The sequence below is a fragment of the Sylvia atricapilla genome, chromosome 5 (genome assembly GCF_009819655.1).
Source record: "Sylvia atricapilla isolate bSylAtr1 chromosome 5, bSylAtr1.pri, whole genome shotgun sequence".
Classification (NCBI taxonomy): domain Eukaryota; kingdom Metazoa; phylum Chordata; class Aves; order Passeriformes; family Sylviidae; genus Sylvia; species Sylvia atricapilla.
In genome coordinates, this window is record NC_089144.1 from 63,371,760 (window position 1) to 63,394,609 (window position 22,850).

The 22,850-nt window shown below is 43.9% G+C and overlaps 1 protein-coding gene across 2 annotated transcripts in view; it reads left to right on the plus strand.

The window, feature by feature from the left end:
- TMTC1 (transmembrane O-mannosyltransferase targeting cadherins 1) overlaps nt 1-22,850 on the plus strand; it is a 135,291-nt gene that overhangs the window by 93,558 nt on the left and 18,883 nt on the right. Inside the window, exons 11-12 of one of the 2 annotated variants that reach the window (XM_066319771.1) lie at nt 3,084-3,197; nt 17,627-17,770. In XM_066319771.1, the coding sequence (XP_066175868.1) occupies nt 3,084-3,197; nt 17,627-17,770 (258 nt within the window). The remainder of the gene's footprint in view (nt 1-3,083; nt 3,198-17,626; nt 17,771-22,850) is intronic. The other variant, XM_066319772.1, reaches the window with a different exon arrangement.

Below are 22,850 nucleotides of genomic sequence, written 5' to 3' on the forward strand. Positions count from 1 at the left end.
GGTGGTTGTTCAATTTGCTGTAGAGAACCTTTGTTGATGATAACTGTTCCCAAAGCAGAGGAGACACCATCCATTTCCCAGGGCTCCTGCTGAGGCAGGAGTGGTGTCATATTCTTCCAAACTGAGCACTTTTCATATGGGTATCACGAAAAATTAATGAAGCCTCAGCCCTGCCCCCAGTCACCTTGTAGAGCAGAACATGCGCTTAGGAAAACAGGAGAGGAGATCACAGGGCTTTTTTCCCTACTGGATGATGCTGGCATTTGAGGTTGGAAAATAACCAGTGCTATTTTATTTCTCTTATTTATGGCTAATAGACTTTCTGTTTTTCCCCGGGGAGGAAGTGTTACGTAAAAAGGTTTGCCTGTTGTTTATTTTCCATTTGTGTTGCTTGCTGCTGTCATAGAAATCTGAAGGGAAGGAAATGCTCTGGAGAAGTGACGTCCAGTGTCAGCGGGCTCGTTTCTGGCTGGAGCCAGATCAGTGCCATAGGTTTTCAGAAGGGCCACGTGTGTGACAGGCTGGGGAACAGGGAAATAGGAGAATTTGGAAAAGCACATTGGAAAATTATATTGAGACTGTGAGAGACTATGAGCTTGTGGGAAGCATAAATGGAAAAACATTGTGTTCTGCTTTGTTATTTATACTCCACCCTTTCCTTCTTGGCTTTCACTGTGGACATCATTGTTTCCTCTGTCAACGAGCAAATCGTATTTTCAACTGGTCAGGAATCAGTTAGCAAGAGTGTTTGCCTAAACTCTCCAAAAGCAAATCTCCTCTATATCCAGCGCCGTGTTTGCTCCCTCCCCCAGCTCAGAGGCTCCAAGCAGCCTCAGTCATTGCTATGTGCATTTGCAAAATGAAACATTCCCCTCCCCGCCCCTCTGAGAGAATAAATAGGTCAGTGTGAGCAGTGTGATGCAGAAGAGAGCATCTTAAGAGCCCAAAATCATTTCTGCCTTTCCTGTGTCACCCCTGTTGCCAGCAGAAGCACGCAGATGCAGGAAGCTTTACTAGTGATGTTTTAATAAATGGGACCAGGAGAATTAGTGATAAACTCGACTTAAAGGAAAACAGTCCAGAATTAAAATATGCACCTTACTATTAAAACTGTATCTCATTAGAACTGAAGTGCTCGTGCATATGTAATGTCCTCCTCACTGTTAGCTCAGTCTGCTCTGTTTCAGCAGAGGCTGCAGCAGAGCAACTCCTTGCACATAGCTCTGAGAGAGCAGCACTTTGGAGTGGCATGTCTCTGCCTTTAACACTGATGCTGATGTAATGAAACCCTCTCTGTATAAGAATTAATATTCCAGTAATGCCCAGAGGTTGTAAGTGTGCAGTTAATAGCTCCCAAGGCCAATGGAAATTAACACAGCCATAGCAGTCGCACATTACTTGCTGCTGGTGCAGTATATCTTTGTGAAAACTAATATAGAAAATCATTCTCTTAAGAATAGCATCAATTAACCGATTTAATTCAGCGATTAGTCACAAAATGTCTTATTCCTGTAGTGCTCCCAGTAAGTAATTTGGAAATACCTGATGATTAGGAAACCAAATGCAAGGCGTACTTGTAATTTTAGTAGGCAAACCGTGGCTGTGTTGAGCTGAAGTCTGCAAGGCAGTTGTGGGCGAAGCTTTGGAAGCTCTCACGAGTAGGTGTTAGTGATGCTGGATACCACTGGCAGCAGATAACCAAAAGGATACCGCATTTGCCACTGCGATTCCTCTGTGCTGTTCTGCAATGAAATCCCCCTCAGAGGGTTTCTGCAGCTGTGGGTGTATTCTTCCCCTGCAAGAGGGACAGCACAGCAGGGGCTGCCCGTGACCCTGTCTCATTGTGATTGAGTTCCATGCTAACCAAAGTTAAGCAGGAGAGGCAGACAAGGCAAAGCAACAAGACTTGGGAATTTTCTAATCCTTGATTTTCCTCCCTGAGGTAGCAGGATTGGAGATGCTGGGTGTAGAAAGGAGAGTAGCTGGCAGGAATCTGCTTGTGAGCAAGAAGCAGCACTTTGCTTTTCCATGGTCAGATTCATCCATCCTTATTTCCCGTTACTTCAGAGAGTCCGTGTTTATGTGCTGGAAAGGATTCCCCCATTAAACGGAGTATTGGCTTCTCTGGATTCTTGCAGGGGAAATGCTCCACGGTGTACGTGCTCCTGTGATTTCTTTCTCTGTTCTTTCTCTGTTCTTTCTCTGTTCTTTCTCTGTTCTTTCTCTGTTCTTTCTCTGTTCTCTGAGATTTCTTTCTCAACCTTGAAATGGCATTTCCTCTGGCTGTGCAAGATGTACCTTGCTTTCTGCGCTCTCAATTAAGCAAGTAATCATATGCTTGCTTTCGTCTTTGTGCCCTCATTATTAATTCCAAATGTTGAGTTTGGAATTGAGTTGTCTACTCATGGCAGAGGAGACAAAGGGGAGGGATGGGTGGCTGTGCAGCTGGACATATTTAGTCATGTACTATAATGCCAGAGTGTTATTTTGCCACCTAAGGCTGAGAGTCCCATTAGCCTTCACCTCCAGGCCATGCTCTGCTCGGCCTTAAGCAGTGCACAAATGCTGGTACTTGGAGTATGCCATGCATTCCATCTAGTGGCTGATGCACATGGAAAACATACCCTCTTTCTGGTATCTGCAATGCCAGGTTTAAATCAAGATTTTCCGAAGATGCTTCATGAAACTCAGGTTTAAGCAGGGACCCTGGTTTTAGAAAGTACTACATGCTTTCCCTCTAAATATTAACTGTTTCGGTTTTGGTCTTTTAATTCAGTAATTTAGATTTTAAGATACAGCAGCAGCTGGCCGCAGGGAGTGTTGCAGTGTTGCTGCTGGAAGTGCCTGCGGTGACAGCGACCAGGATGAGTCAAATTGCTGTCACACATTTGTGTCTGCCTGGGGCACTTGGCGTGTGGTTATAACACGAGCTGTGCTGGCACAAATACACAGCAGGTGACGAGGTGCTCGGATTATGGGCAAGCTTTTCAGGAGAAGGGAGGGACTGTGAGAAGAAGGTGGACCTGAGGGAAGATGGGGTGACCTGGCTGCTAACAGTGTCCTGCTTCTCTTCCTCTTCACAGCTCAGGAGTGAAGACCCTGCCCCACAATGCCAAGGTGCACTACAACTATGCCAATTTTTTGAAAGACCAGGGCCGTAACGTTGAAGCGATCTACCACTACAAAACCGCTCTCAAGTAAGTCCCCCAGGGGACTGGTGGGGCTCCTGCTGTTAACCCATCTCCTTCCTGACAGGCATGGGGCAAGTTGGCTGCTCCTCATCCCCAGCCCTCTGGGAGCAGCTTGGCTTTGGGAGGCTGGGAAAGTTCCCGGCTCAGTGTTGGTGTGTCATGAAATGAGGTAACCTGGCTTCCCTCCAGCTCCACATGTGTATGTGTGTGTGCACTTCAGTATAGGAGATAGAAATGTTACCATAGCTACATGTTGAGCGATGAGGTGTCATTTACGCAGCTGAATGTGTGCTGGTAAGCAGGAGGTAGTTGTCCTAAATGCATTTTCAGGTTCCTGGGCCATTTATCTTTGTAAATTGTTAATGATGCATGCCTGGAAAATGTCATTGCGGTAGCCATCTGAAGTGCAGTAGCAATAATGGTGCTTACTGCTTGTACTGGGGTTTCTGTCCACAGAGTTTTGCATGAGTGCTAAACTAATTGATCCTGAAAATGCTCCTGTGCAGGAACAGGACAAATATCAATGCTGGGGTTCTGCACAGGGGGAAGCTGAAGCAGCAGGATGAATTGCCTTGCTTGTAGATGAATGGTAAATCAGGACCCGGGGCTGGGCTGCAATATGGGACACGTGCTGTGGTATCTCTGAAGGACCTTTCCTTCACACACAGATGGGTTTGCTCCCTGTGAGCAGCTTCCTTCCACTTTCTGCTCCTGCCAGTGCTGTTCCTGCAGCTCAGCTGCTCCCCAGGCAGTGCTCAGTGCACCAGACAGGTCACCCCAGTTCCCCAAACCTCTCCCCTCTAGCTCCTCAGGACTTGGGAGAAAAGACAAGCCCCTGTGGGGAATGAATGCATAGAAAAGGGCTGGGGGATGGCGTGGTAGCAAGGGAAAGCAAGCACAGAGGGTGCAGATAGTGTTTTCAGGAACAGAAGCATGTTTGGGAAGGACAGACAAGGTGAAGAGTGGCTTGGATGGACAGCAAGGGCAGAGCTCACTTCCATAGGGCATACCAGGAGGTGGAAGAAATGTTCTTTCCCGACGTGTGATGTGACAGAAAACTCCAGAAATTACATGTATGTTTTGTCTTTTGGCCAGCTGGCAGGGTTATGATAAAGGCTTTCCAAGGGCTCCTAACCCACCCAGGCTGACCTGTGAGGACAGGAGTTCAGTGTCACTGAACCTGGGTGAAGGTGATTTTGAGCTTTTTTGAGCAACATCCTGTTCTGTTTCGCCATGTTGTGCATTTTGGAAGTCATTTAGAAAAACCTTCTATTCTTTCAAGTTTCCAGCAATGGAAAATCCAGCACAACCACCAGTAAACTGTAGTGAAGGGTAATTACGTTGGCTGTTGAAAATGTCCTCCCTTATTTTTAGGCTGATTTGTTTAAAGCCAGCTTCCAGTCATTGAATTTATTTACACCTTTCAATGCCACACTGAAGATCCCATTACCAAAAGTCTGCTTTCCATAGGCTGATTAACTCCTCCCTTACCCTGCTGCTTGATAGATGCTGGTTTTTTCAGCATCACAAGGTTTGCAGTCCTCCAGTTGTACCTGTGGCTAGTCTCTGAACTTTTTCCAATTTACCAGAAAAGCCCATTGCAAGTTAAAAAGAAGAGGGACTGACAAAAATTATTTTACTCTGCACAGAGTAATGTAGCTGCTCCTACCAGCATTGCCTCTGCTTGTGTAAATGGGATTTGCAGACAAAAATCTCTTCTAACTCAACAGCACCCATTTATTGTAATTATAATGCTGTTTTCTGCTCTGCAGTATTTCAATTACGAAAGAGTCTGTTTTGAGAACTGATGGCAAACATTTTCTCCACTGTATTGCATGGCACTGTTTGTGCTGATGGTGTTGTTCATAGAGCATCTGAAGGTGTCTTGGGGCTTGGAGCCCCACAGAGCCAGCCACAGAGAAGGTCTCTAGGTGCTTGGTGTCTCATGGCACTGGTGCTAGTGCTCGACTTGCTTCATTAATTTCAGCATCAGTTCGCAGCTTGGAAAAGTGAAATTCACCTTGCACATTCTCTATTTGACCCCAAAGTGCAGACCAGGAGTTGGAAGTCTCCATCACTGGGAAGCTGCACTACTTGGTCTTGTGACGCTGTATCTCTGCACTTACATTTTCCTTCTATTTACTCCTTCTTCCCACCTCTGTCCCAGGGAAATTATTTGGGGTCTGTGTAATAAGCATAGAACAGTGTAAGTCAGAAGTACACTAGGTTCTTCTGTTGAGAATTACATTGTATAATGCTGTTTTCCCCGCAGATGACAGACCCTTTCCGCAGTGCCTGGGGCTGTGTGGGGGCCCTGCAGCCTCTGCTGGGTGCCTACATTTTGATGGCTGTGCTGAAGCAGTGGAGAAGCTGCTGGGTGTGGGACAGGCAGCTTCAGGTGGATACAGTGATACCAGACACAGGTATCACAGAAAACAGCTGTTGTGTCTAAGCTCTCCACCCATCCTCACCGACACTAGTTCCTCACAGACTGCTCTGACTGTAGACCAGTGTCCACAATTAGAGAGAAGGAAGTAGTAGCTGTAATACCCTGAGCAGATTTTGATGGTTCAGGGTATTTTTGGCCACTGGCTTGACCTAGAAAGATGAATTACCACTCTGTGAATTTCCATATCAGGGAGGAGGCAGACCAGCAGCTGAGGAGGTGTTCACACAACAAGCTTTCATGATTTCCCACAGGTCCCCCTCACTGAGTGCCTACTCTCCCAGTGAGGGTGGGTGGATCCATCCTCCCCAGGTTACACAAAACCCAAGCTCCTCAGGAAGCTTCACAATCCAGTGGCAGCACAGCCAAGATTACAGAAGATAAAAATATTATTTCTGCCTAGTGCTCAGTGAGCAGATCAATAGGGAATTAATAAGGCAATGGAGGCAATAAGGACATGGCTTGCTGCCTGGGAGCTCCTGGGAGCTGGGAAAGGGACAGCTGCAGTGCCTCAGTGGGGCAATGGCTCACCGCTGTTTCAGCTTTGTGCCCAATGACAGTGCAGGTCTGCTTGATCTCTGGTGAACTGAGTTTTAATTATTTAGTAAATAGAAGTGATCTTGTCAGTCTGCACGCTGCTGCTTGAACTGCGAGGAATTGCCATTCCACCAACGTAAGGATGCACTTCCATGCACTCCTGCTGCGCCAGAAGTGTCTGCCACGTGTCTGCTCAGCAAAGCAACACCTTGCTCCTGTGCAGTTGTAACTTTGGGAAAAGGTGTTGAAGTGCACACACATCACCTAGTGAAATACCAGCAATTGATACCAAATCCTGGGAAAGTTGATCCCTGATGCTCTAACTGCTCCCTTTCCTGCTTTCAGACACAGGTGGGATTCTCTGCTGGCAAATGTTGGTGTACCCCTGTTAGCTCCGGGGCAGAAAAGTGGTGGAGGAAAATTATGTGTTTTCTCTGACAGTGAAACTGCAGGGCAGGTTTCCAAGGCAAACTTGGCAATCCGTCCTGGCAAACACCTCTTGGTGCCATTACAGGTGGCCCATCAGGAAACTCATCCCTCACCCCAGCCTAGAGACCAGTGACACAGCACCCTGACCTAGATGGACTTGGATAATTATTGCAATCTAATTATGTTCTCCAGGAGTAGGGGAAATGAAAACTGAAATGACGTGGAAAAATGTCATTTTTGACCCTAGAATGACGTTCAAACGACGTGTGAATTGGAGATGGGAGGAATGAAAAGAACAAAAATGCTGTGTATATAGGAAAAGCTCTTTCTGTATGTAATTCCTATAAGGGGAATGGAAATGGAGCCCTTTTCAGGGCCAGATGAGTTACCCATAAAAAAGCCCTGACAAACAGCTGGTGTTCAGCAATTGTAGAGTGGGTTATAAACCTTTCAGCTTACCTACAGTAAAACAAGAAAAACACACTGCTGGATTGGACTGCTTCACTGGTTTGCCTGACATGTGGCAGTGACCCCAGGAGATCCTTGGGGTTTTTTCCTTCAGAAAGTAAAGCCTGGAAATAGTCTGTGATGTGAGTTGACCACGGCTATTTTGAAAGCTGGTCTTAACATTCTTGCTGCTGCTTCTGCTGCAGACTTGTGGCTGTTGTTAGGAATTCTGGAGAACCTCTCCCCCTGCAGATCAAACGGCGCTGATCTTATCTGAAACTGTTCTCACCACTTGTCTCCCATTTGTGAATGAGAATATGAGGTCATGCCACCTCACTCAAATGTGAAGAACAGTTCTGATGTGCTAATGAAGATGTTCTTGCTGTTGAGAGTTACCAAGCTTTTGTCTTCCTTCTCCCCAGCCTCATGTGCTTGATGTTACTGCTGAGACTGTTTTATTGCTCTTTAGCTATGCACATGGGCTGATATGCAGAGAGACAAAAGCAGCAGAGCCTTAAAATCCACTGGGTGAACATTCGTTATCAATTAAATCAATCTCCTTTTAACAATGGAGGAGAGAAAAATAATTCACCTTACCCCCTACAATTGCACTCATTCAACATTTTAATTCCCAAAGCAGTTCTTGCCATCCCTCTCTGTGCTTGTGGCCAGGGCAGTGCTTTCCATGCAGGGCAGATCAATGTGAACATCAGTGGGTGTGGTTGAAGGGTGTCACTGAGTTCCTTGCTGGACTTGGGTGGATAAGCGTGCTAATAATAGTTCTGTGCTGTCCAAGCTACATTTCTGTGTCTAGAAAAAAGGTCATCATCTAAAAATTCATGTTTGGATGTTAAACCATAGTTGACAGCACAGAGTCTTGCAGGAGGTGTCCATGTTGTGTAGTGTGATACTGTGGATTTATTTACATAAAGGCACTGATATGTGTGCCTGAGAGCACACACGCTTCTGCAGCGTTGCCTCCGTGTCCATCAACCTGTTCCTAGCCACCAGCTCCCCTTGGGACTTCACCTGCCAAGTGCTGCTGACCAGAGTGGGAAGGGGACCAGCCTGCCTTGCAGAAACCGTCATTCCGTCTTGGGACATCTTCTGGAGAAGGGAGCAAGTAGGAACTCGTGGGCTGGTTTTCTTTGCAGTTCAGGGAGCTGTTGAGCCTTGAGAGAGAGGAGAGAGTGGGACAGGAGGCAGAGAAACCAGTATGGAAACACTTGGTGCTGGGACTTGTGGTCAGAGCTTGCAAGTGATGTATCTTAAGGCATTGCTTATGGCATGGAAATGGCCAGTGCTGGTTTGTGGCATCAGTAAGGGTGATGAAATCATTGTTATGTGTCCTCAAATGCAGGCTGGATGGAGAAGGGAAAACAGTGTAAGCAACTTATCTGTATCCCTCATTTGAGGGAGCAGAATTGGTTCATAGGATCACTAGAATGGGTAGAAAAGAAAAAAAGCAAGGCTGTCCTTTCACCTCGCTACACTTTAGAAATAAAGCTCTAATGCAGGAAGGGAGACTCAGGTTTCTTTCTAAGTTTTCCCACATGCTTTCCTGCTGGGTTTTTATATATCTTAAATCAACGGTATCTGGGGTTGTTTAAATTCAGTTAAATTGCACTCTCCATGCAGTAAAAAAAAATGGTGTTCTTACAGCCCTTTATGTGTGTGTGTGTCAATGTATTTGCCTTGAAAATGTCTCTCAGCGTGGACTGCAGGTGGCCTTGGATACCATCTGTGATTTATTTCTGGGAAGAATTAAAACACCAGCACCATTTGTTAGGCTGTTTTTACAGTGAGTAAAAAAATGTGCAGCGCTGCTTTGCCATGGCTGCTTTAGCACCCAAAACCACGAGTGCCCTTCTGACATTCTGACATTGCTTAGGTCAGGCCCTTGGAGCAAGCCTGAAATGTCTTCACAGAGATTTCATGTAATACTCCGTGTTAGTGGATGTCCAGGCAGTTGGGAATATCTTTGTGTGGCACTCTGATTCAAACTTTGACAGTAGGCATAAGGAGTATTGTGTAGGTGTGTGGTGGCTTTCCCGAAGCTGGATGGAATTGTTGAGGATTTTAATGGTAATTGATGGCTGAAAGGGCTGCCTTATAATTTGAATCAGAGAGTTAATGGCCTTTACAACGCATTGCGTGCAATGGTGGCCAAATCACTTCAGCCAGTGTAATTTATTTTTTGAACCTGTTCTCTATTAAGTGCTAATCCCTGCCTGTTTTGAGGGCTGCTCCAGCCCTGCTCAGTTTTTCTGCTTTTTAGTTACAAAATAGCAATCAGTCAATGCACAGGCTTTTATTTACTTGAAAACAGAACTGGTGTAAGTGCAACCATGAGCACTGATGCAGAAACAAGATGTGTACATTTAGAGCCATAGAAGCTGGGCGTGCCTGCTGGGATGGACAGATGGATGTGTCAGCCCTGGACAACGATGGTTACAGGTGGGGTCCCTTCCTACACCGTGGTGTCTTCTTGTGGGTGCAGGTCCTTCAGTGCTGCCCCTCAGGGACTTGATGGCTTTTCAAATATGTCATCGTAGAGAAAAGCCCCCGTCACCTCTGACAACTACATCGCTTCCTTCGACACTGCATCAAAGCTCTGCCTTCTTATGTGTTGGGGACTGATGAAAAAAAATCTGGGTAATGAAAAGTGCTCCCCTAATGAAAACTGTTTTCTTATTGAGACAAGGCGTCTACTTTGATTTTTCTGTCGGGTATGCAGAGAGAAACTTACGGCTGTACTCTGCCCACGTTCAAGTCTGCCTTTCAGTTTTGGCTAATGATAACCTCAAATCCAAGGGTTAGTTACTCGTTGTCACAGCCACTGCTGTTTTTTTCTTAGCCTGCTGTCCTTGTTTTTATGAAAACTGTACAGTACGGGGCTGCACAGTTTCCCCTGGCACCTGGGAGCCTCGGGAGATGACAGGCATGATTTCACCCCCATCTGCTTCGCTGAGAGCGTGTTGTCATTTTATCCCTTCGTGTCATGATGGATTGAGGGGCTCACCTGATGGTCTCTTATGATTCTGTGGGCTCTGGGGGGTGCCTGCATTGTTCATAGTGTCCATAAGTCAGGCACATTGCGAATGATTAGCCTTTTGTTGGGCTTCGGGAGTATTGAGGTTCCTGGGATTTTCAGGACTTACAAGGATTCTGCATGAGCTCTTTATGTGAGAGAAGGAGCAGACAGCCCTGTTTGATAACCTCCTGTTGCCTCAACACTTCAGGGAATGTGTGAGTTTAGCAGGAAAGATTTTATTTCTTTATTTATATTTCGCTGTGATACTGTTTGACTTAAAATCCTGGTTTTTCTCCACAGCTCTAACTCTCAGGCTTCTATACCTGCCCAAGTTTGAAAATCTAATGAAAATTTTTAACTCGTAATATTGTTTAGTGTGCTCCTGGTTGGTTATTTTAATGGCATGCTTTTGGATATTGCTGTAGGTTGGAGGTATTTTTTCTTTAATGGATGTCAAGCTTAAAGAATTCACAAGGCTTTTGTCAGTATAGAAATTAAATCTGTTCGGCTTCTCTGTTTTTTGTTTCCCATTTCTGTAGAGGTTTCCCTCAGTCTCAGGGTGCCCTGCAGTTCAGCCTGGGAGGCTCGCCCTGCTGAGAGGCTTTGCTGCTGGCAGGATGGATGCCTGTGGGCTGCTCTTCCTGCCTGCTGGGCTGATGGCAGAGGGAGAAGCCACAAAACCGGGACCTTTCTTCCTTCCACTTGCTGTTTGTACCAAGTGGGCCTCTGGAGATCCCAGGTTAGATCCAGATCCTGCTGTAGACACTGCTGATCTGGCAGGACCTTGCACTGACTTCTTGAGCAAGACCTTGCTCAGGAGCCGAGCTCGTCCGTGCCACAGCAGCGAGGACCCACAGTGGGGCTCAGGGATGCTCTTTGAGCCCCTAGCACCAGACTGGATGGGATAGGATCACTGCCTGCCTTATTCCTGCTGTTGTGTCAGGGCCCCCTTGCAGCTGAGAGCGTGGAAATGGGCGTGATGTAGAACCCAGCCTGGAGCTGTGCTGTGTGCAGCCAGGAGTCTCACTGCTTCGTCACGCTGTCACTGAAGGAGATTATGCCTGAGGCTTTCAAAGGAACCTAAAAGCATTAGATCTCTCACTTGCCTGGCTTTCAGCAGGATTTCCAGGTGCTTTTTTAAATACAAGAAATATCAGCCTGCCACAAACTTTCTGCCAAGCTGAAGGGTGTTACCTTTGAGGAACTATTGATGCAGCTACTAGAACTCTTCAAGAGAAAACCAGCTGCTGCTTGACATTGCAGGATCAGCTCTCTTTCCTTGAAAGGAATTCACATGTTGCGAATTGAAAACCTTTTTGAGGAAGACACAGGATCTGCCATCCACATTTCCCCAGCATGTAGAGCAGCTCTTGAAACAAGGTGCCAGGCCATCGTGAGGCCATGACCTGAGTTGTTGGCAGTGCAGAATTGTTCTAGAAGGATGACTGGTCTCAGAATTACATCAAATCATGCTTTAATTCAACCTGACATAGGATTTTATTGAGAACTTAGATAAATACATGAAAATGAGTGTGTAAATGAGTGATGTAATATTAAAATTGGAAAATTGGCTTGAAATAGAATACTGGAGTAAATATAAAACGGGCGGTATTAAAACTTGGCACGGATAGAAATGTTATTCATATAACATTCTTACTTTTGTTGGCAAAACAATGCCAATAATTACAGTATATATTGGAATGGGCAAAACATGCTTTAAAAGCAAGTTGCCGTGCTGCCAGCAAGTAATTTGGCCTGGATAAATCAGGCCTCTGAGTGCTTAATGTGGCTGCAGGGAGCCCCGTGGATGCTGAGCTTTGTGGTAGGGCTGGACAAGGCACCAGGAGAGCCAAGAGTGGCTGTCAGGGAAGTGTCCTCTTGTATGGAGGAGCAATGGTGAGAGTCTGGCCCAGGGGGGTGACTAATCACAGCTGCTTCAATGGTGGTGTGGTCCCTGTGAGTGCTAAGTTTAAATGCGTTTTTTAATTTAAAAATGTGTTACCAAAAAATAGGCACGCCAGATCTCTCCAACTCAATAGTTTATTTTTTTATTATTTTTCACTGATTGTTTTAATTTATGGAAGAAATTAATATGCTTGGACCCTGCTTTGGATATGATGCAAGGTGATGCAGGCAGGTTTCTTCTTGCTGCTGCTGCTGCTGTGGCGTGGCTGTTGGGTTAATGATGACCAGGGCTGCTTACAATTTTTATAATGTTCTAAGACCTCATTACAACAACTCACGTTGTAAGTCGCTGGGAATGTGCTTTCAACAGTCTTATTGTCAACCCTTGGAGAGAGGTGGAGCGCTGGGGCGTCAGGAAGAGTCACCCTCATACCACATCTCAGGACTGTCCCAGCTCTCAGAAGTGTCTCTGGGCTGCTTTCAATAATCTCTTTTATTGTGCAGTGATTGTGGGGGGCTGCCCAGAACCCTGAAAGATGACACTGCAGCCTTTTCCATGCTGTGTCCAGGCTTGTTTTCCAGGCTGATTGCCTGTTAGTCCGCCCCCATCCCTTGCTGCTTGCTATCCATGCAGCAATGGCTGTACAGAAACCACAGAATGCTCTTCAGGGCAGCTGGGTCATTGTCACACTGATGCCTTCCTCCCCCTGAATGCCCCTGGCACCACACCAGGGGCTGTTTAAAGGCAGGACTGTGAGCAGAGCTTGCCAGTTGTTTAAGTGGTCCCTTTCGATCTGAATTCAAAGAATTAAAATTCTTGGTGGATCACAGGTTGCCGTCATGACAACAAATTTCCCTCCCTTTCTCTTTTTTGTGTCATTGTCTTGTAATTCAGGTATGGAGCCAAACAAAGCCCTTCAAATGTTTTTTTAAAAAGCCCTCATGTTGCAGATAACAGCGGCATTAAACGAAAAAGCAGAATAAATGGTCATCAGCGTTGTGATGACTGTATGTGTTTTATACCTGGTATCATCTTGGGAAACTGGAAATCTCTTGACTGTGCAAGTCAGTAGGGCTTTTGTTCAGTGGTATTAGAGGGAATTTTGCTAACCTGAAAGAAGTGGGGATAATTGCTAACAGGAGTTCTTGTGCAGTCTAAACCTGTAATAGTTAAAGGGAAGGCTGCTGAAATTTATTCTGACAATTGCAGATACGGCATTGGAGGAATCAGTTGAATTATTCATTCTACAACAAGGAAACATCCCACTTTTCTTTAGAAATGAAATCTGCATCTGCTTTAAAATATACTTTTATGAGTTGCCTTCCCATAATTTTGCTATTTCGAGACTTCTATTATAATTATCCTTGAATGTAGATTTTTACAGAAAATTACTCTGATTTTTAAAGGAAAGGATAAACTGATTTCTTACATGAACTGCTGCTTGTAGAATAAGTTTAATGAAATTCAGCTTTCTTTCATAAATAATGCAGCACTTGCATTTGATTAGGTGAAGCCTAGAGGAATTTCTACCTAATCAGATGCATAGCAAGAAGGATCTTGCCTGCAGACTGTTACCATTATCAGTGCTGGTGGCAAGGAAAATACAGCTCTATGTATGTCCAGATAGAAAGATTTGTGTTTTAAGAGAAGTTGCAAAACAGGCTAGAGATGTTCTAACAATTGATCTCTTGCATCTCAGTGTCTTCAGAGTGATGGTTTATAGAATAAAGTCTGGATTCTGAGTATTGTCATTATTGTGGCATGAAGAGACTCCAGGTTAATTGGAGACCTCCTTGTCTTGATCATGTGTTTCTAACCTTTCTAAGAAAGAAATACATTCTTCATGTGAATGAGGAATGGGGAAGAGATGATGTTTGCATTAGATAACTTAAAATCAGTTAAAGCTGAGTGTCAGGATTCCTCGAGACCTATTCTGGAAGTCTTGATAAACAGCACAAATCTCCTGATAGCTTCAACATAGGAGAAATACATGTGTCGCCCTCCATTACAATAAAAAATCACCTGCAGCAAAAGCAAACAAGTTTGGTGTATCTGCAAGTCTTGCAGAACCAGTTTGGAAGTTCTTGAGTAAATGTTGCTTCATTTGGTCATTTGTGGTCAAGTTTTATGCTCCTGCATAAATCCTTCCACAAGACTGCTGTGTTTCTACTCCCAGGGAACTGTTATTAACAGCAGTGGGTGTGCCTGAGCAGAGGGTAGTTTAAATAGGGCAGCTAGTCCTTTCTTTAACATCCATGTTAATAAATTAAAAAATTATCTGGTCCACATTCTCTAGCCCTGAAGTCTGCTGGCATTAATTGACCTGGAAGCATTCAGTAAATGTTTGTATCCTCTGAGAGACAGTGGCCAGGTTCAAGTTGGCTTTTGGGACCAAACCCTGATCTGGGCTCAGGTCTGGCCCACTCCTGGGAGCTATTTGAGGGTGGTGTGAAAGCAGCATAAAGTGAAAGAGGGCAAGTTTAGACGGGATATTAGGAAGAAATTCTTTACTGTGAGAATGTTGAGGCACTGGAACACACAGTTCATAGAAGCTGTGGATGCCCCATTCCTGCAAGTGTCCAAGGCCAGGCTGGATTGTGCTTTGAATAACCTGGTTTAGTAGAAGCTGGCCCTGCCCAGAGTGGATGAGCATTGGAACAGATGGATTTAAGATCCTTCACATCCCAAAGCATTCTGTGATTCAGTGGTTCTGTAACAGCGTGGATGGTCATGGGCTCAGACTCTGCTTACTGCATCAGAGGTGATGCTCTCTTAGCCTTGGTTTTTCTGCTGAACTCAGGTGAGTGGCAGCTTTTTCTACCACCGTAGTAAAGTCATATTCCAAATAAAATATTTGGAGAGAACTAAAAGAGCTGAACCCTAGCAGCAAAGCCCAACACCCACCGCCTTATCTCACTGTGGTCAGAATTTCTCATAACTTCTGTTCAGACATGTGAAAGTGCAGACGTCATGAGTTCTTCAGGCCAGATGCTCAGCAGGTTTAAGCTGACAATTTGTGCTCGCTGAGGTTCTGGGAAAGGGCAACGAGATGTAATGAATAAATGTAAAAGACAAGAAATAAAGCCCAGGATACGTGGGAGATGTGTTTGCATCCGTGATATGCTGTTGAGAGGTTTTAACACTGAGCATGGAATTTATGGAGCTACTGGTCAGAACTGTGCAAATTAAAGGTGAAATCAGTTCTCTTTTTTAATCCTGAATTTTCATTCTGCTTCAAATTGGTGCAAGCAAATCTCCTGGGCCTAAAATGCCATAGGAGCACTAAAGGCCAAGAACAGAATTAATTTTCGAAAGTTCGAGAGAAAAACCATCAGATTTAGGGCAGTAAAATGTTAGTCTGTTTCTGACTTTCCCAAGAGTTGTCTGAAATCTTTTTGCCCGCTCATAACTCAAGTGACTTCATGTCAAATATTAGAGCCGTTTTATGTGTGAGTACTGACAGAAGTAGTGCACACTGTTATCATAGCCCTCTGGTTAAAAAAGGCTCAAAAATAAAACTCCCAGACCTTTTTCTTGGTCCGAAACAATGTCAAAATTTCTTGGAGGAAGTGAGAAACAAGTCTGAGCCTGTGGTCATTGGCCCTAAGGTGTTGTTCTTTGCCCAGGATTCTGGTCAGGGTGTCAAAGCTGCATCCCAAGTGCTAAAGAGCTTGGCCCTTTGCATTCCTCCCCTGCTGTTGCTCTGGAAAGCATTCCTCTCAGCCTGTTCCACCTGGGGACACTTACACTGGGTGACAAGTGGCTTTGAGGGTGAAGGTCAAGACTCCACACTCTCATCATCCTCTTTTCTTTTGCTGGTGCTTCTCCAAGCACAGGATGCCTCTCGTACCCCAAAATGCATCAGGCTCACTGGGGAGCTGCAGCAATGGAAAGCGATGCTATTTCTAATGTCTCACCTTAAATTTCCTAACTCTTTGCTACTCTGTGTCAGGTTCAGTTCCGGGTCTGTTCCCCAGTCACTGGAGCAGGTGGGCACTGGGCAGTGCACCTGAGGGCTTGCAGCAGGAGGGGTGACCTCTGAGAGAGAGGATTGTGTGGGAGGGATGATGGCACTCTCTGTAGGCGTTATTTGCTATGAGTGATGGTCATTACATTTATCTTTTGTTATGTTAACAGGCCAGTTTTTAAAAACCACATAGCTGCATCCCTGAACAGTTTCTCCTCAAAGATGTGGCTTTGCAGTCCTTGTTTGCTAGGTGAAAAAAAGGACTTGGGGCTCTTTACTTAATAGAAAGGGTTCTTACTTGAGGATAGGAAACACCCTGGTTTTGTTAGTGGTGCTTGCCCATTTCTCCCAGAGTTTCCATGAATGTTTCCAGCTCTATCCCCAAATAAGACCTTGCCAAAATCACTTATGAGCTGGGGAGTGAAAATGTGACTGATACAAATGTTGAAGCAGTGTATAAAATGCTACATTATTCATGGTACTTAAGCACAGAAAATCCTAGGGCTGAACTGACACAAGAGAAAAACTCCAGGTGAAAAAAAAAAAAAAGAAAAAAAACACCATGGAAAGTCTTGGATTAAAAACAATTGCGAACTTTAGTCAGGCTATACTGTAGAGTCTTAATCCCTTTTACCTTTAAATGCTCCTTCTCATGCCCTACCCTGTGCTTTCAGAGCCAACCGCTTTTAATGTCATTATCCACATCACTTTCCCATGATCAGGGACCTGAGGCAAAGAGCTGTCAGATGAGTTGTCCTCAGAGCCTCAGGCCTTCTCACACAGCTGGTCTCCAGGGACCTCAAAACTTTATTTCCTTATCAGTGACCCTCAAATTTCACCTACTTATTACACAGAGGGCCCTGGATACTTACGTCAAGCCCTGGATCACTGCCACCTTTGGAGTTTTCTGGTGAAAGACCTACAGACTGGGATATTAATGTAGGAACACAACTTGGAGAATTTAAACTGCTGAATGGACCGTGACCTGCTGCTTCATTTGTGGAGAATTTTAACAGAGATGCAACAGGCCCCAAAATGTAATCTTGTAATTGAAACAGGCAAATGTGAAGATCAACAGGTCAGATAAAAGGAGAACTATGCTGAACCAAATGCTACAAGAAGCTTAGAGAATTCACACTGTTAAGCAGTCTGGTTCCAGATTCTTTTGTCATTTTGCATGGTCCTGAAAGCTTTGTTCAACAGTTGATTTCAGGTTTCCTTTTGTGAGGGAATTAAAAAAAAAAATTTTGAAAAACCCAGCAAATAATTTTAAACGTGCTGGAATCTGTGTATATCAAAACAGATTTCTGTTGGAAATTTTTTGACGAGGCGATTCTTGCTTGTTACAAAAGCATTTTGAATAAAAGCATTCAGGCTGCTTTAGTCACTGTGCCTTTTGCTTGAAGGGTGAGATAGGTTTTGAAAGCTTTTCAGTATTCCCTTTTGCCCTAGAGATCTATAGGAACCACAGGAGAAGATCTGATTTGCAATCTCTTTGGGAGTTGAGAAGGGTCCTCAGGATTTGCAGCAAATGAAGGGAAAACAGGAGGTTTTGGCTGGCATTTTTCCCTTTTATTGAGTGCAAGACAGCGTTGGTGGCAGACTTGGTGGCATCAGCTTTCTCTGCCAGTTAATGAGCACCTATAACTCGATATTTCATTTTCCTCAGGCTGTACCCTCGTCATGCAAGTGCTCTCAACAACTTGGGGACATTGACCAAAGACGTGGTGGAGGCGAAGAACTACTACAGACGGGCCCTGCAGCTCAACCCTCAGCACAACAGAGCTCTCTTCAACCTCGGCAACCTGCTCAAGTAAGTTGAAGGCAGGTCTGGCACCAAGAAAGTTCCCGTTTATCCCTACACACATCACCAAAGTAGGTTTTTTTTCTGCCAGCTGGTGAGGATTTCTTAGTGCCATCCCAAAGTGTTGGCACCAAGGTGAGGCTTACTGCAGATGTCCCTGTGCTGTGTGCCACATCACCCCAGATGCTGTTCACAGGCGTGTTTCAGTTGTGGAGAAGTCATTTGTTCCAAAACAGGCAGCAGAAATGAGTTACCTAAACCCAGCCAGTCACCTCAGATCCCCAGAAACATTTCCAGCAGAGGAAGGTGTATTGTTCAAAGGTAGGCATCAGGTGCTGAGCTAATAAATAACACAGAACGAAAAAAATCCCTCTTTTCAAGTTCCCCCTTCTCCTCATTAGCTGTATGAGAAGTTACTGTATAATTTAGACACAAGCATCATATGCCGAGACGCTCAAAGCAGCAGAGGGTTCACTGCAGAGCAGGTAGGTCTGGATTTGAGGGGAAGGCTGGTTTACATCCCTGGACTGTTGAAAAGCAAGTTGATGAGCTCATTATTTCACTCGTTGTTATTTAGGGTGTCAGCCTTTAGCAAGGAGAATAGCAGACAGTCATAATCATGCAAATTAATTTGACTAACCACATCTAAAGACTGAACTTAGATCTGTACCAGAAGCCAGTACGATAAGATCTGCAAATGTTTCAATTAAAATAAAGTAAAATATCTCTGTTTAGCATCAGCCCCAAAGGTCCTTGTTTTTGTGAGGATATGAGAGAACTGCATAAACTACAGCAGTAAAAGTTCATTTTTGCTGGTGTGACCTGCCCTTATTTTGATGATAATAAGTCTTGGTAAATTTTTTAGAGCAGACTGCTCTTTTTGCTGGTTAAATCATGACAAGCTTAGTGTGGGACTGGTTTTCAAGTAGCACTGCATCATTAAAACTTGGTCTTTCTGGTCCTGAAATGTAACTCTTGAGTGTGGATTTGTATAAAGGATGTTAAGTGGGCTGCTGAAGTTCTACCTGGTCTGTTCAGAAGCAGAGAAATTATCAGAATAATATTACAAGTAAACCTGGTGGTTTGAGGTTAGAATATAGGAAATGAGTAATCTTAAATAGAAAGTAGGTAAGTGCTCTACTGGAAATACTCACAAGGAAGGAAAATGGTACAGCCTTAATATAAGAGAAAAGAAAGGTCTTTGTATTATTCATCAAATTTGCTTTATTGAAATTAATTTTAGGTGGCAGTGGTGTTTAAAAATACATATTGTCTTTTAAATCCATGATGTGTGTCTTAGTTATCATTCTCTGTTACATTTTGGTGGTTTTTTAAATATAAAATATTAATACAAAAGGATCTAAGCCTAAAGAAACACCAGGACATTTCATGTCAATAATGCTTAAATCTGGCCTGTCAAAGGGCTCTTATCACCCAGCAGATGGATAAAAAGTGGATTTGTTGCACTGGAAAAGCACAAAGGAGACAAGTGGGGACAATTTCTTAGAACTGCTGTTTGTTTTCTGTGCAATATGTCATGTTTTTCACATTGTGGTACTTTAGATATTGTGTGTCCTGCTGGATTGTATGTGCTCTGCATCCTTCTGTGGGGCCACGTTTTGCAGGATGTTAAATGTGTGATGCTTGTGCTCAACTAGTCAAAAGAAAGCACTCAGGATCCTCTTGCCCTTTTCCCACATCCATTTGCTCCCATTTTCTAAACTTCCCTTAGGCTTCCAAAACAAAGCAGTGCATGTGGACATAGCAGTAGTGTTAATTCTATTGGAAACTGAGTGCCCTCATCTCCCTGTTCAGCTTTAAAAAACCTGCTAAAAAAACCAGATGGAGTTCACGGTGCAGGAATTAGCATAAATGTAAAGCAGATGCTCTGTGGGCAGATCCTATATGAATGTCTCCCCTAAAATGGGATCCCAAATCCTTTGGCCAGCACCTTCCCTAGATGATCCAGCAGCATGAGGTGATTTGTGAGATGACCAGAGAGGTGCAAGGCAGAGATTTCACATTTCTCCTTCCTACAGTGATGTCTTTATTTTTATTTTCTACCTGTGTCTACAATTACCCTTTCATATATATATATATATATGGCAGCCAGTATTCTGCAGACACTAAATGCTAGTATAATATGGGTAATAAATGAAATGAAATGGAAATCTGCAGGATATTACGGACAGATATTATTTTCTGACTGTGTTATGAGAGATTATGAAGAGTGTTTTGATTTTTAAACAGGTGTCCCAAGGAAGATAAATGGTCAAGCAATAAAGGCATTTTCTGTCCTCTCTACAAAGGCTTCAGAGCATGGGAAAGATCAGGAAGAGGCAGATCTGCAATACTTAGGGGCATGTCCAGTAACAGCACTGCTTGTACTGGGGCATGGAATGAAATTGTCTAGCATGGGGAATTCCCAGTTGGATTCTGCTGAGTTCCTTGTCCCCATTCCTGCTCGTTGTGTGCAAATCTGATGGCAGATACTAGATTTCATCTCCTCTGGAGCAGTGAGACAGAAGGGAAGTGCAGGATTTCGGAAGGATGGGTTTGTCATTGCCATGTGGGAATCTGCCTTTCATTATTCCATATAAATAAGCTGTTTAAGCCTCCATTTAAACTTGAGTAAAAACTGTTTTGAGGACACTGGGTAGAATTTTTAAAGTTGTTTTCTGTGGAAGTCGTAGATGAAAAATGATGTTTCCCATTTTCTGTTTGCACATAAGGAAGACAGCTATGTGCCAGAAGATGAATGTTCTCAGGAAGTATTGCAGGGTAATGGCTCAATAAGCCTCTGGTTTTGTTTACATACCCTAAAATAAAGTTATGTGTCATAATTTTCCTGCCTAATATAAATATTGGAAAGCTGATAATTAAACAATGCTGACAGATTTCTTATTTAAGACAGACCCAAAAGATGGCCTACCTAAAAGTAAGAAATCTCTCATCTTTCATTGTCACTGACACAGAGCAGCCTGGTGCTGCTTTCTCGTGTTTTGAGTTTTTGACTCCTCTGTATAAATTCAAGTTTGCTGAGATACAGATAAACATCATTGAGAATACCTCACAAATTTATTATGTCTGGGTATTTCCGTAAAGAAACAAGAAATAATATATTATGAACATTTGAAATAAATATCAATCTCGGCTTTCTGTTGCAGGAAGAAATGATAAGAACTTCTTATTTATGGCACTGTATCAATCCACAGCTAAAGCACTGCAATATCCAGGAAGCCTCAGAACTCTCACGTGCTTTGAGAGTGCTATGGCTTCATTTTCAAGGGGAAAGTGAAATGCCTAGAAACAACCTCCACTGAATCTTGAGTTCAGTCGAAGGACTGATTTTCTTCTGGATGTAGAGTAACATACAATGTGTCCTGAGCATTGTTTGTTGTTGTGATTTAGTCCCAGTTGAGCAAACCCATCTCTTCAGAAGAGGAAGAGCTGTCTGCCCTCTCCGATACAGACTTCAGGATGGGAGTGTGCTGACACAGGCTGGTGGAACACTCTGGAGATGCTGAAAAACATCAGATAGAAATGACATGTGTTGAGATTTCAGACCTTTTAGCTAGTGAAACGTTCCCTCCATTCAGAAGCAAATGGGTGGTGATGTTCAGGGATACTGCAGCTGGCTTTCTGAATGGTCTCTGCAGGATCCTCTCTGTTCCATGAAATGGTGGAGTCATCCCTCAGTATCACATACACATTGGAGACTGTGGTTAAAAAACCCCCCAACTCTGTCAGTCTAATTTTTTGCAGTAGATTGAAAAAATTACTTTGGTTATTATCATAATATATGTTAGAGTCTCTAGAGGTCATTTGGAGATCAAGCTAGCTGCTCAGAGCAAGTCTGATTGGATCAGATTATTCCAGTCTGTGGCCAGGTGAATCTTGGATCATTCCATAATCTCTCATATGCCACAATCTCTCTGTGCAACCTGTGTGACCACCCTTGTGGTGAAAAATATTTTTCCTTCTATCTCATCAGGATGTTCCATGTTCCTACTCTGACACCTGTTGCCTCTTGTCCTGTCACTGTGCACCTCTAGACAAATTTGGCTCTGAGTTTTCTGTATCCTTGTAAAAAATTGCTCAGAATGGCTGTGGAGCCTTTGTTGAGTTCTGTGTTTCTGGCTTTAATACAGTCTAAATAACTTCACAAAACAAAATAGGAAAATTACCAAGTCCTTTAGAGCACTAATTCCCAGGTTGCTCCCTGTTGCATGTGAAATTTGCTCCAGTGCATCACCACACTTGGGCAGGGTGGTTTAACCTGGTGTTTCTCCAACTGCAGGGCACTTGCAAAAATATGGAAGAGTTGCTCTCGATGGACGGAGCTGATCCTTGTTTGCAGCTTGTAGAGGCAAGGCTGTGAGCTTGGGTGGAAGAGAGAGTCAAGAGAGGGCATTACAAAACAGGGTAATTTGGGTAAAAATCGGAATAAGCGGTCACAGATGGCTCCTGTCAGTTGAATTTGTTCTTCTCTCTATCGCAGTGAAGATGTACATTACATGACTATCCCTGCTCCAGATCCCCAGTTTATGGTAAATTAGTGTATTGGACTGTTCTTTCAGTGCTTTGTGCTCTCCTGAATTGCAGGAGATTTATGTAAGAGATGGCCTTGATCCTGCAAAGTGTTGGCCTTGAGCCAGGAAAGCACTTCAACCAGTAATTAATTTTCAACTTGCATCCATAAAAGTTAAGTACACGTTTAAGCGCTTGGCCAGAGCACTTGATATCTTGCAGGCCTAAGCCCTCTGAGCAACTACTGGATCTGCTTTTTTTAATGTAATTCAGTCTGTCACATAAAAAGATGCCATAATCTTTCCCTCTTTACCCCCACTTTCAGGAGACAAACATTGTTCTTGGATCAAATGGAGGAAAAAAAAGAGGCTGTTTTGGAATAAAACAGTAATTAAGAGGGCTGCCCCATGTTCACAGTGAATGCTTGTGGTTAATGGGAACTTCTGCTGCTGCTGAGTGGATCACTTAATCCTTTTATTTCTGTAGCGGGCATTTCCTACGTTTTCTGCCAAACATCAATACCTTTATTAAGCAGTCATCTGGTTTTGATTTATAAAAA